General features: G+C 48.2%; 1 protein-coding gene across 8 annotated transcripts in view; it reads right to left on the reverse strand.

Moving 5' to 3' along the window:
* Positions 1-14,447, reverse strand: part of LOC110512929 (sister chromatid cohesion protein PDS5 homolog A-like) — a 98,163-nt gene that overhangs the window by 42,489 nt on the left and 41,227 nt on the right. For all 8 annotated transcript variants that reach the window (XM_036934432.1, XM_036934426.1, XM_036934427.1 and 5 more), the window contains 9 exons: positions 13,701-13,816; positions 11,358-11,463; positions 10,869-11,029; positions 9,222-9,345; positions 6,894-7,052; positions 6,629-6,697; positions 3,799-3,935; positions 3,420-3,543; positions 2,172-2,376 (listed from right to left, as the gene is read on the reverse strand). In XM_036934432.1, coding sequence (XP_036790327.1) covers positions 2,172-2,376; positions 3,420-3,543; positions 3,799-3,935; positions 6,629-6,697; positions 6,894-7,052; positions 9,222-9,345; positions 10,869-11,029; positions 11,358-11,463; positions 13,701-13,816 — 1,201 coding nt within the window. The remainder of the gene's footprint in view (positions 1-2,171; positions 2,377-3,419; positions 3,544-3,798; positions 3,936-6,628; positions 6,698-6,893; positions 7,053-9,221; positions 9,346-10,868; positions 11,030-11,357; positions 11,464-13,700; positions 13,817-14,447) is intronic.

The following is a 14,447-nucleotide window of genomic DNA, read 5'->3' on the forward strand; positions in this document are numbered from 1 at the left end:
CGTGTCCTGATGTATTAACAGTGGGGTTGAGTCGTGGGGTTGAGTCGTGTCCTGATGTATTAACAGTGGGGTTGAGTCGTGGGGTTGAGTCGTGTCCTGATGTATTAACAGTGGGGTTGAGTCGTGGGGTTGAGTCGTGTCCTGATGTATTAACAGTGGGGTTGAGTCGTGTCCTGATATATTAACAGTGGGGTTGAGTCGTGGGGTTGAGTCGTGTCCTGATGTATTAACAGTGGGGTTGAGTCGTGGGGTTGAGTCGTGTCCTGATGTATTAACAGTGGGGTTGAGTCGTGTCCTGATGTATTAACAGTGGGGTTGAGTCGTGGGGTTGAGTCGTGTCCTGATGTATTAACAGTGGGGTTGAGTCGTGTCCTGATGTATTAACAGTGGGGTTGAGTCGTGTCCTGATGTGTTAACAGTGGGGTTGAGTCGTGGGGTTGAGTCGTGTCCTGATGTATTAACAGTGGGGTTGAGTCGTGTCCTGATGTATTAACAGTGGGGTTGAGTCGTGTCCTGATGTATTAACAGTGGGGTTGAGTCGTGTCCTGATGCATTAACAGTGGGGTTGAGTCGTGTCCTGATGTATTAACAGTGGGGTTGAGTCGTGTCCTGATGCATTAACAGTGGGGTAGAGTCGTGTCCTGATGTATTAACAGTGGGGTTGAGTCATGTCCTGATGTATTAACAGTGGGGTTGAGTCGTGTCCTGATGTAATAACAGTGGGGTTGAGTCGTGTCCTGATGTGATAACAGTGGGGTTGAGTCGTGGGGTTGAGTCGTGTCCTGATGTATTAACAGTGGGGTTGAGTCGTGGGGTTGAGTCGTGTCCTGATGTATTAACAGTGGGGTTGAGTCGTGTGCTGATGTATTAACAGTGGGGTTGAGTCGTGTCCTGATGTGTTAACAGTGGGGTTGAGTCGTGGGGTTGAGTCGTGTCCTGATGTATTAACAGTGGGGTTGAGTCGTGTCCTGATGCATTAACAGTGGGGTTGAGTCGTGTCCTGATGTATTAACAGTGGGGTTGAGTCGTGTCCTGATGTATTAACAGTGGGGTTGAGTCGTGTCCTGGTGATCACCAGTTGTTACGGTCCGGTTCACTAACCGTGGGTCAGGGGATTGTTGTTACGGTCCGGTCCACTAACCGTGGGCCAGGGGGTTGTTGTTACGGTCCGGTTCACTAACCGTGGGCCAGGGGGTTGTTGTTACGGTCCGGTTCACTAACCGTGGGCCAGGGGGTTGTTGTTACGGTCCGGTTCACTAACCGTGGGCCAGGGGGTTGTTGTTACGGTCCGGTTCACTAACCGTGGGTCAGGGGGTTGTTGTTACGGTCCGGTTCACTAACCGTGGGCCAGGGGGTTGTTGTTACAGTCCGGTTCACTAACCGTGGGCCAGGGGGTTGTTGTTACGGTCCACTAACCGTGGGTCAGGGGGTTGTTGTTACGGTCCACTAACCGTGGGTCAGGGGGTTGTTGTTACGGTTCACTAACCGTGGGCCAGAGGGTTGTTGTTACGGTTCACTAACCGTGGGTCAGGGGGTTGTTGTTACGGTCCGGTTCACTAACCGTGGGCCAGAGGGTTGTTGTTACAGTCCGGTCCACTAACCGTGGGTCAGGGGGTTGTTGTTACGGTCCACTAACCGTGGGCCAGGGGGTTGTTGTTACGGTCCACTAACCGTGGGTCAGGGGGTTGTTGTTACAGTCCGGTCCACTAACCGTGGGCCAGGGGGTTGTTGTTACGGTCCACTAACCGTGGGTCAGGGGGTTGTTGTTACAGTCCGGTCCACTAACCGTGGGTCAGGGGGTTGTTGTTACAGTCCGGTCCACTAACCGTGGGTCAGGGGGTTGTTGTTACGGTTCACTAACCGTGGGTCAGGGGGTTGTTGTTACGGTCCGGTTCACTAACCGTGGGTCAGGGGGTTGTTGTTACGGTCCGGTCCACTAACCGTGGGTCAGGGGGTTGTTGTTACGGTCCACTAACCGTGGGTCAGAGGGTTGTTGTTACGGTCCGGTTCACTAACCGTGGGTCAGGGGGTTGTTGTTACGGTCCGGTCCACTAACCGTGGGTCAGGGGGTTGTTGTTACGGTCCACTAACCGTGGGTCAGAGGGTTGTTGTTACGGTCCGGTTCACTAACCGTGGGTCAGAGGGTTGTTGTTACGGTCCGGTTCACTAACCGTGGGCCAGGGGGTTGTTGTTGATGAATTCCCGTCTGATACTGATGTTCTTGAGCAGACACTGTCTGGCGTGGGCCCTCCTCTCCTTGACCGGGTCTTTGGCACACAGCGAGAAGACGGCCAGGTACTCTAACGGGAGGAGCAGCTTGACCAGAGCCAGGTGTAACTTCTGGGCAAAGATCTGACGCACCTGGTAACACTCATCCTACAGGAGACCACAGAACACTTCAACAACAAGGACAGAACACTTCAAGGACAGAACACTGCAACAACAAGGACAGAACACTTCAAGGACAGAACACTTCAAGGACAGAACACTTCAAGGACAGAACACTTCAACAACAAGGACAGAACACTTCAACAGAAACGTTTCCTAAAGTCCCACCCTGACAGAAACGTTTCCTAAAGTCCCACCCTGACAGTCTTACAGAAACGTTTCCTAAAGTCCCACCCTGACAGAAACGTGTCCTAAAGTCCCACCCTGACAGTCTTACAGAAACGTTTCCTAAAGTCCCACCCTGACAGAAACGTGTCCTAAAGTCCCACCCTGACAGAAACGTGTCCTAAAGTCCCACCCTGACAGAAACGTGTCCTAAAGTCCCACCCTGACAGAAACGTTTCCTAAAGTCCCACCCTGACAGAAACGTGTCCTAAAGTCCCACCCTGACACAGTCTTACAGAAACGTTTCCTAAAGTCCCACCCTGACAGAAACGTTTCCTAAAGTCCCACCTGACAGAAACGTGTCCTAAAGTCCCACCCTGACAGAAACGTGTCCTATAGTCCCACCCTGACAGAAACGTGTCCTACAGTCCCACACCGACAGAAACGTTTCCTAAAGTCCCACCCTGACAGAAACGTTTCCTAAAGTCCCACCCTGACAGAAACATGTCCTAAAGTCCCACACTGACAGAAACGTTTCCTAAAGTCCCACCCTGACAGAAACGTTTCCTAAAGTCCCACCCTGACAGAAACGTGTCCTAAAGTCCCACCCTGACAGACAGTCTGACAGAAACGTTTCCTAAAGTCCCACCCTGACAGAAACGTGTCCTAAAGTCCCACCCTGACAGACAGTCTGACAGAAACGTTTCCTAAAGTCCCACCCTGACAGAAACGTTTCCTAAAGTCCCACCCTGACAGAAACTTGTCCTAAAGTCCCACCCTGACCGACAGTCTGAGAGAAACGTTTCCTAAAGTCCCACCCTGACAGAAACGTTCCCTTAAAGTCCCACCCCGACACACAGTCTTACGTTGATAACCAGCCCACAGAGCTGGAACTGTTCCGGTGTGATGATGTCATGGTAAACCGGTTCCTGGGCCAGCTTCATGATGGCTCCTCCTGCTGCCAGACGCAGACGAGACATGTCTGACTTACTGCGGGAGGAAGAGGAGGAGGAAGAGATGTGAGTAATGAGCATGAATTACTATTTTGTAACCTATCCCCACCCAAAACGCAGTTAGCCTGACCGCTTAACCAACGACCTCTAATCCCTAACCTTCAACACCTGACCCAGAGGTCTCCCTCTGAGACCAGCATGGCTGACCTCTGACCTCTACATACCTGATCTTCTTCTGTTCTGTGAGGTCTCCCTCTGAGACCAGCATGGCTGACCTCTGACCTCTACATACCTGATCTTCTTCTGTTCTGTGAGGTCTCCCTCTGAGACCAGCATGGCGGACAGCAGTCGGAGGGTGGAGTTGGCCGATTTAGACTGGTTGTTCTTCATACCGAGGAGCCAACGCACCAACAGCTTAATGGCCTGCACCTGGGGAGGAGAGACGGAGAGATCACACATTATACTTCCAACAGCATTCTACTCCTGGGGAGGAGAGAAAGGGAGAGGGGGAGGACAGAGAAACGGAGAGGAGAGTGTAACTCAGTTTGTAGAGCATAGTGCTTGAAATTGCCAGGGCTGTAGGTTTGAGTCAAACTGTGGACCAGTGTGGGGGGGAAAGTATTTTGTCAAATGTATGACCTCACTACTGTAAGTCACATAAAAACATCTGCTGAATGACTCAAATGTAATGTAGAGAGGCGGAGGAAAGAAGCGAGGGACAGAAAGAGAGAGGAGGAGAGCGAGGGACAGAAAGAGAGAGGAGGAGAGCGAGGGACAGAAAGAGAGAGGAGGAGAGCGAGGGACAGAAAGAGAGAGGAGGAGAGCGAGGGACAGAAAGAGAGAGGAGGAGAGCGAGGGACAGAAAGAGAGAGGAGGAGAGCGAGGGACAGAAAGAGAGAGGAGAGCGAGGGACAGAAAGAGAGAAGCGGAGGACAGCGAGGGACAGAAAGAGAGGAGGAGAGCGAGGGACAGAAACAGAGAAGCGGAGGACAGCGAGGGACAGAAAGAGAGGAGGAGAGCGAGGGACAGAAACAGAGAAGCGGAGGAGAGCGAGGGACAGAAAGAGAGGAGGGGAGCGAGGGACAGAAAGAGAGAGAAGCGGAGGAGAGCGAGGGACAGAAAGAGAGAGGAGGAGGAGAGCGAGAGACAGAAAGAGAGAGGAGGAGAGCGAGGGACAGAAAAAGAGAGGAGGAGAGCGAGGGACAGAAAGAGAGAGGAGGAGGAGAGCGAGAGACAGAAAGGGAGAGGCGGAGGAGAGCGAGAGACAGAAAGAGAGAGGAGGAGAGCGAGGGACAGAAAGAGAGAGGAGGAGAGCGAGGGACAGAAAGAGAGAGGAGGAGGAGAGCGAGGGACAGAAAGAGAGAGGAGGAGGAGAGCGAGGGACAGAAAGAGAGGCGGAGGAGAGCGAGGAACAGAAAGAGAGAGGAGAGCGAGGGACAGAAAGAGAGAGGAGAGCGAGGGACAGAAAGAGAGGAGAGCGAGGGACAGAAAGAGAGGAGAGCGAGGGACAGAAAGAGAGGAGAGCGAGGGACAGAAAGAGAGGCGGAGGAGAGCGAGGGACAGAAAGAGAGAGGAGGAGAGCGAGGGACAGAAAGAGAGAGGAGGAGAGCGAGGGACAGAAAGAGAGAGGAGGAGAGCGAGGGACAGAAAGAGAGAGAGGCGGAGGAGAGCGAGGGACAGAGAGAGGCGGAGGAGAGCGAGGGACAGAAAGAGAGAGGAGAGATATGTATAGAGTGTAGTTACCTCAGGAGAGATATGTATAGAGTGTAGTTACCTCAGGAGAGATATGTAGAGTGTAGTTACCTCAGGAGAGATATGTATAGAGTGTAGTTACCTCAGGAGAGATATGTATAGAGTGTAGTTACCTCAGGAGAGATATGTATAGAGTGTAGTTACCTCAGGAGAGATGTGTATAGAGTGTAGTTACCTCAGGAGAGATATGTGGAGTGTAGTTACCTCAGGAGAGATATGGATAGAGTGTAGTTACCTCAGGAGAGATATGTATAGAGTGTAGTTACCTCAGGAGAGATGTGTATAGAGTGTAGTTACCTCAGGAGAGATGTGTATAGAGTGTAGTTACCTCAGGAGAGATATGTGGAGTGTAGTTACCTCAGGAGAGATATGTATAGAGTGTAGTTACCTCAGGAGAGATATGTATAGAGTGTAGTTACCTCAGGAGAGATGTGTATAGAGTGTAGTTACCTCAGGAGAGATATGTGGAGTGTAGTTACCTCAGGAGAGATGTGTATAGAGTGTAGTTACCTCAGGAGAGATATGTGGAGTGTAGTTACCTCAGGAGGAGAGATATGTATAGAGTGTAGTTACCTCAGGAGGAGAGATATGTATAGAGTGTAGTTACCTCAGGAGAGATATGTATAGAGTGTAGTTACCTCAGGAGAGATATGTATAGAGTGTAGTTACCTCAGGAGAGATATGTATAGAGTGTAGTTACCTCAGGAGAGATATGTATAGAGTGTAGTTACCTCAGGAGAGATATGTGGAGTGTAGTTACCTCAGGAGAGATATGTATAGAGTGTAGTTACCTCAGGAGAGATATGTATAGAGTGTAGTTACCTCAGGAGAGATATGTATAGAGTGTAGTTACCTCAGGAGAGATATGTGGAGTGTAGTTACCTCAGGAGAGATGTGTATAGAGTGTAGTTACCTCAGGAGGAGAGATATGTATAGAGTGTAGTTACCTCAGGAGAGATATGTATAGAATGTAGTTACCTCAGGAGGAGAGATATGTATAGAATGTAGTTACCTCAGGAGGAGAAATATGTATAGAGTGTAGTTACCTCAGGAGGAGAGATATGTATAGAATGTAGTTACCTCAGGAGGAGAGATATGTATAGAATGTAGTTACCTCAGGAGGAGAGATGTGTATAGAGTGTAGTTACCTTAGGAGAGATTTGTATAGAGTGTAGTTACCTCAGGAGGAGAGATATGTATAGAGTGTAGTTACCTCAGGAGGAGAGATATGTATAGAGTGTAGTTACCTCAGGAGGAGAGATATGTAGAGTGTAGTTACCTCAGGAGAGATATGTAGAGTGTAGTTACCTCAGGAGAGATATGTATAGAGTGTAGTTACCTCAGGAGAGATATGTATAGAGTGTAGTTACCTTAGCCAGCACCTCAGGAGAGACTTCTTCGTCAGATGTCCACAGCTTCCCATTTTTGTTTCCTACAGACTGGAGACACACTCTTTACAATCCCTGTGTGTCTTTAGGTGACCCAAGCACTAGCATCGGTGTGTAGATACATGGATTTATGTGTGTCAGTGTGTGTGTGTGTGTGTGTGTGTCAGTGCGTGTATTAATAATTAGTGTGTGTGTATTTTTGTGTATTCATGATCAATGTGTGTGTGTCTTCGCTCCCAAAACCCACCCTGTCATTCATGAGCAGGTCCTTGACGATGAAGTTGGCCACGATGGCCTTCATGGGGGAGGCAAACTGATCTGGAGCCAGTAGAGAGATATGACCCAGACTGACCAGGGGGGTTATCAACTGTTCTGGGACGTCAGCGTTCAGACTACGAGAGAGAGGCTGGGGGAGAGGAGAGAGGTGGTTAGAGAGAGAGAGGCTGGGGGAGAGGAGAGAGGTGGTTAGAGAGAGAGAGGCTGGGGGAGAGGAGAGAGGGGGAGAGAGAGGCTGGGGGAGAGGAGAGAGGGGGCGAGAGCAGAACCAAGTTTTCCTCTAGGATTTTGCCGTTTCTCAGCTCCATCCAGTATCTTTTTATCCTGAACAACTCCCTAGTCCTTGCCGATACCATGATGCAGCCACCACAGAGGCTGGGGGAGAGAGAGAGGCTGGGGGAGAGGAGAGAGGCTGGGGGAGAGAGAGAGGCTGGGGGAGAGGAGAGAGGGGGAGGCTGGGGGAGAGGAGAGATGGGGAGAGAGAAAGTGGCTGGGGGAGAGGAGAGAGGGGGTTTCCAACACATCACTGAGTAACTGCCTCCATATTTTTAAGCATGGTGGTGGCTGCATCATGGCATGGGTATGCTTGTCATCAGCAAATACTGGGGAGTTTTTCAGGATGAAAATAAAGAGAACAGAGCTAAGAACAGGCAAAATCCTAGAGGAAAACCTGGTTCCGTCTGCTCTCTCACCAGACACTGGGAGAGGAATTCACCTTTCAGCAGGACAATAACTTACAAAACCAATTCTACACTGGAGTTGCTTAGCAATAAGACACTGAATGTTCCTGAGTTGCCGAGTTACAGTTTTGACCCGTTTGATCTATGGAAAGACTTAAATAACCGTCTAGCCATGATCCCCAACATCTGGACAGAGCTTGAAGAATTATACATGGGCTAATCATTTACAATCCAGGTGTTTAAAGCTCTTAGAGACTGTTGGCCGTCTAGCCATGATCCCCCAACATCTGGACAGAGCTTGAAGAATTATACATGGGCTAATCATTTACAATCCAGGTGTTTAAAAGCTCTTAGAGACTGTTGGCCGTCTAGCCATGATCCCCAACATCTGGACAGAGCTTGAAGAATTATACATGGGCTAATCATTTACAATCCAGGTGTTTAAAAGCTCTTAGAGACTGTTGGAGCAGAATCAGAATTAGTGATTGATAAATAAGATGTTTTATTTATATAATATTGAATATGTGGGATATTTGTCATTAGGATGTTTTGGATAATACTGTTGGCAGTTATCCCTTCTTCTCTGCTCGGGTTTAGTCACTAGGGGCCCCAGAGAGAGGAGAGGTCAGGCTTGTCTTCTTCTGGGAATGTGTCTAACTATTGTAGGTCTCCTCTGAGGTTGCCCGTATCTTGACCTAGTATATGACCTAGGACCTAAGAGACTCACTATTGTATGTCTCCTCTGAGGTTGCCCTTATCTTGACCTAGTATATGACCTAGGAGGCTCACTATTGTATGTCCCCTCTGAGGTTGCCCTTATCTTGACCTAGTATATGACCTAGGAGGCTCACTGTTGTATGTCTCCTCTGAGGTTGCCCTTATCTTGACCTAGTATATGACCTAGGACCTAGGAGGCTCAGTGTTGTATGTCTCCTCTGAGGTTGCCCTTATCTTGATCTAGTATATGACCTAGGACCTAGGAGGCTCACTTATTGTATGTCTCCTCTGAGGTTGTCCTTATCTTGATCTAGTATATGACCTAGGACCTAAGAGGCTCAGTGTTGTATGTCTCCTCTGAGGTTGCCCTTATCTTGACCTAGTATATGACCTAGGACCTAAGAGGCTCACTGTTGTATGTCTCCTCTGAGGTTGCCCTTATCTTGACCTAGTATATGACCTAGGACCTAGGAGGCTCAGTGTCTTTTCAGATCCAGGAGGGGGTGTATTTGAGGAGTATCTAGAATTGACAATTGATGTATGCCATTGGATGAGGTAATGTTTTGGTACTATGTGGTACCAAGAACGAGATAAGAACTTCGTTTAGGAGACCAAACTGAATGATAATTTATAGCTAATGCTATCTGGCTATGGGATACTCCTCTCTCAGAGAATTCATTTATAGACACTGAATTGATCCGAGAGTCACAGGGCCATGGTGAGGCTCATATAATTAAAGATGGACTCTATTGATTGGATCGTGATTTGATCGTATCTTAACATGTATTGACTCCGGGAGGGTGAATATTTATCTAATAATCAATATATTTTGTATTGGCACTTTAGTATCACCTAACAGCAAAGCCCTACTCTATCTCTGTGTGTGTGTGTGTGTGTGTTACCTCAAATATCTGCGCCAGCTGGACCTCCTTGTTACAGAAGATGGCGTGGATACAGTGGACAGCCTGTTTGGCCTGGTGGGGGGTCCCACGTTTAGCCTTCTGATGAAGGACTGGGATCAGGGTCCTGGGGGGAGGAGAGGAGGTTAACAGACTGACTACAGGGAGGAGAGGAGGTTAACAGACTGACTACAGGGAGGAAGGAGAGGAGGTTAACAGACTGACTACAGGGAGGAAGGAGAGGAGGTTGACAGACTGACTACAGGGAGGGAGGAGAGGAGGTTAACAGACTGACTACAGGGAGGAAGGAGAGGAGGTTGACAGACTGACTACAGGGAGGAAGGAGAGGAGGTTGACAGACTGACTACAGGGAGGAAGGAGAAGAGGTTAACAGACTGACTACAGGGAGGGAGGAGGTTAACAGACTGACTACAGGGAGGGAGGAGAGGAGGTTAACAGACTGACTACAGGGAGGAAGGAGAGGAGGTTAACAGACTGACTACAGGGAGGAGGAGAGGAGGTTGACAGACTGACTACAGGGAGGGAGGAGAGGAGGTTGACAGACTGACTACAGGGAGGAAGGAGAGGAGGTTAACAGACTGACTACAGGGAGGGAGGAGAGGAGGTTAACAGACTGACTACAGGGAGGAAGGAGAGGAGGTTAACAGACTGACTACAGGGAGGGAGGAGAGGAGGTTAACAGACTGACTACAGGGAGGGAGGAGAGGAGGTTAACAGACTGACTACAGGGAGGAAGGAGAGGAGGTTAACAGACTGACTACAGGGAGGAAGGAGAGGAGGTTAACAGACTGACTACAGGGAGGGAGGAGAGGAGGTTAACAGACTGACTACAGGGAGGGAGGAGAGGAGGTTAACAGACTGACTACAGGGAGGGAGGAGAGGAGGTTAACAGACTGACTACAGGGAGGAGGAGAGGAGGTTAACAGACTGACTACAGGGAGGGAGGAGAGGAGGTTAACAGACTGACTACAGGGAGGGAGGAGAGGAGGTTGACAGACTGACTACAGGGAGGGAGGAGAGGAGGTTAACAGACTGACTACAGGGAGGGAGGAGAGGAGGTTGACAGACTGACTACAGGGAGGGAGGAGAGGAGGTTAACAGACTGACTACAGGGAGGAAGGAGAGGAGGTTAACAGACTGACTACAGGGAGGAAGGAGAGGAGGTTAACAGACTGACTACAGGGAGGGAGGAGAGGAGGTTAACAGACTGACTACAGGGAGGAAGGAGAGGAGGTTAACAGACTGACTACAGGGAGGAGGAGAGGAGGTTAACAGACTGACTACAGGGAGGGAGGAGAGGAGGTTAACAGACTGACTACAGGGAGGAAGGAGAGGAGGTTAACAGACTGACTACAGGGAGGAAGGAGAGGAGGTTAACAGACTGACTACAGGGAGGAAGGAAAGGAGGTTAACAGACTGACTACAGGGAGGAGAGGAGGTTAACAGACTGACTACAGGGAGGAAGGAGAGGAGGTTAACAGACTGACTACAGTCATGGACCCTTTACCCCATGCATTAGCTATCCACCCAGTCTCTCCCTCCCTCCCTCCCTCTCTGCCTCCCTCCCCCTCCCTGTCTCTCCCCCCCTCCCGGTCTCTCCCTCCCTCCCTCTCTCCCTCCCTCTCTTACGATCGTATCTGCTGTAGCTCGGTCTCTATTTTCTGTCCCGTGTTCCTGAAGATCTGAATGGCCGCCTCGGCCACCTTGTCATCCTCCATCTTCAGACACTGAAGCAGAGACTCATACGTCTCAGCAGAGTGGAACGCTGTGGGGTGGGTGAAGGACAGAACCTGGAGGAGAGGAGGAAGAGGAGGAGGAGGAAAGGACGAGGAGAAGGAGAAGGAGGAAGACAAGGAAGAGGAGGAGAGAAGAGAGGAGAGGTGGAAGACAAGGAAGAGGAGGAGAAAGACAAGCAAAAGTTATTAATCTGTCCATTCATCCACCAGTCCCCCCCCTCCCCTCGTCCCCTCCCTCCCTCCCTCTCCTCGTCCCCTCCCTCCCTCCCTCTCCTCGTCCCCTCCCTCCCTCTCCTCGTCCCCTCCCTCCCTCTCCTCGTCCCCTCCCTCCCTCCCCTCGTCCCCTCCCTCCCTCCCTCTCTCCTCATCCCTCCATCCATACCTTCAGTAGTTCCAGTCCAGAGCGGATGGCGGTGTCTGGTGTGACACCTTCCTCATCATCATCAGCCGTTCCCTCAATAGACTTATTCAGCAGCTTGACCAGAGCACTGAGCAGAGAGACATCACATATAACATGATATAACCTCTTATTCAGCAGCTAGACCAGAGCAGAGAGACATCACATATAACATGATATAACCTCTTATTCAGCAGCTAGACCAGAGCAGAGAGACATCACATATAACCTCTTATTCAACAGCTAGACCAGAGCAGAGAGACACCACATATAACCTCTTATTCAGCAGCTAGACCAGAGCAGAGAGACATCACATATAACCTCTTATTCAACAGCTAGACCAGAGCAGAGAGACATCACATATAACCTCTTATTCAACAGCTAGACCAGAGCAGAGAGACATCACATATAACCTCTTATTCAGCAGCTAGACCAGAGCACTGAGCAGAGAGACATCACATATAACCTCTTATTCAACAGCTAGACCAGAGCACTGAGCAGAGAGACATCACATATAACATGATATAACCTCTTATTCAACAGCTAGACCAGAGCAGAGAGACATCACATATAACATGATATAACCTCTTATTCAGCAGCTAGACCAGAGCAGAGAGACATCACATATAACATGATATAACCTCTTATTCAACAGCTAGACCAGAGCAGAGAGACATCACATATAACATGATATAACCTCTTATTCAACAGCTAGACCAGAGCAGAGAGACATCACATATAACATGATATAACCTCTTATTCAGCAGCTAGACCAGAGCAGAGAGACATCACATATAACCTCTTATTCAGCAGCTAGACCAGAGCAGAGAGACATCACATATAACCTCTTATTCAGCAGCTAGACCAGAGCAGAGAGACATCACATATAACCTCTTATTCAACAGCTAGACCAGAGCAGAGAGACATCACATATAACATGATATAACCTCTTATTCAGCAGCTAGACCAGAGCAGAGAGACATCACATATAACCTCTTATTCAACAGCTAGACCAGAGCAGAGAGACATCACATATAACATGATATAACCTCTTATTCAGCAGCTAGACCAGAGCAGAGAGACATCACATATAACCTCTTATTCAGCAGCTAGACCAGAGCAGAGAGATATCACATATAACATTATATAACCTCTTATTCAACAGCTAGACCAGAGCAGAGAGACATCACATATAACCTCTTATTCAGCAGCTAGACCAGAGCAGAGAGATATCACATATAACATGATATAACCTCTTATTCAACAGCTAGACCAGAGCAGAGAGACATCACATATAACCTCTTATTCAGCAGCTAGACCAGAGCAGAGAGATATCACATATAACATTATATAACCTCTTATTCAGCAGCTAGACCAGAGCAGAGGAGACATCACATATAACCTCTTATTCAGCAGCTAGACCAGAGCAGAGAGACATCACATATAACCTCTTATTCAGCAGCTAGACCAGAGCAGAGAGACATCACATATAACCTCTTATTCAACAGCTAGACCAGAGCAGAGAGACATCACATATAACCTCTTATTCAGCAGCTAGACCAGAGCAGAGAGATATCACATATAACATTATATAACCTCTTATTCAACAGCTAGACCAGAGCAGAGAGACATCACATATAACCTCTTATTCAGCAGCTAGACCAGAGCAGAGAGATATCACATATAACATGATATAACCTCTTATTCAACAGCTAGACCAGAGCAGAGAGACATCACATATAACCTCTTATTCAGCAGCTAGACCAGAGCAGAGAGACATCACATATAACCTCTTATTCAGCAGCTAGACCAGAGCAGAGAGACATCACATATAACCTCTTATTCAACAGCTAGACCAGAGCAGAGAGACATCACATATAACCTCTTATTCAGCAGCTAGACCAGAGCAGAGAGACATCACATATAACCTCTTATTCAGCAGCTAGACCAGAGCAGAGAGACATCACATATAACCTCTATTCAACAGCTAGACCAGAGCAGAGAGACATCACATATAACCTCTTATTCAGCAGCTAGACCAGAGCAGAGAGACATCACATATAACCTCTTATTCAGCAGCTAGACCAGAGCAGAGAGACATCACATATAACCTCTTATTCAGCAGCTAGACCAGAGCAGAGAGACATCACATATAACCTCTTATTCAGCAGCTAGACCAGAGCAGAGAGACATCACATATAACATGATATAACCTCTTATTCAACAGCTAGACCAGAGCAGAGAGACATCACATATAACCTCTTATTCAGCAGCTAGACCAGAGCAGAGAGACATCACATATAACACACACACACACCATTTATTTACCTGATGGCCTCGGAGTCGATGTGGACGGGAGCGATGCGTTCCAACAGGAACTTCACCATCTCCAGGAAAGGGTTGGTGGGCTGCTTAGGGAACGTCAGTTTACGAGTAATCTCCCTCTGAAAAACACGATCAATATCTAACTGGTACTGTTCCCTCTGAAATACACGATCAATATCTAACTGGTAATCTCCCCTCTGAAATACACGATCAATATCTAACTGGTACTGTTCCCTCTGAAATACACAATCAATATCTAACTGGTAATCTCCCCTCTGAAATACACGATCAATATCTAACTGGTAATCTCCCCTCTGTTTTATGTTTTATGTTAGTAGTTTTCCATTGACTGCCTTTACAGATTCCATTGATTTAGGACTCCAGATTGCAGTTCCTATGGCTTCCACTAGATGTCAACAGTCTTTAGAAATTGTTTCAGGCTTGTATTCTGAAAAATGAGGGAGTAAGGTCACTCTGAATGAGTGGACACTGCAGTGTCCCAGAGTGGGAGTCTTGTGAGTGCAACCATATGAAGATCATCAAAGGTAAGTGATTAATTTTATCACAATTTCTGACTTTTGTAACTCTTCTACTTGGCTGGTAAATGTTTGTAATGATTTGTCTGCTGGGCGCTGTTCTCAGATTATCGCATGGTATGCTTTCGCCGTAAAGCCTTTTTGAAATCTGAGAACATGGTTGGATTAACAAGAAGATAATCTTTAAGCCGATGTATAACACTGGTATGTTTTA

This window comes from Oncorhynchus mykiss, chromosome 10 (assembly GCF_013265735.2).
Source record: "Oncorhynchus mykiss isolate Arlee chromosome 10, USDA_OmykA_1.1, whole genome shotgun sequence".
NCBI classification, from domain to species: Eukaryota; Metazoa; Chordata; class Actinopteri; order Salmoniformes; family Salmonidae; genus Oncorhynchus; species Oncorhynchus mykiss.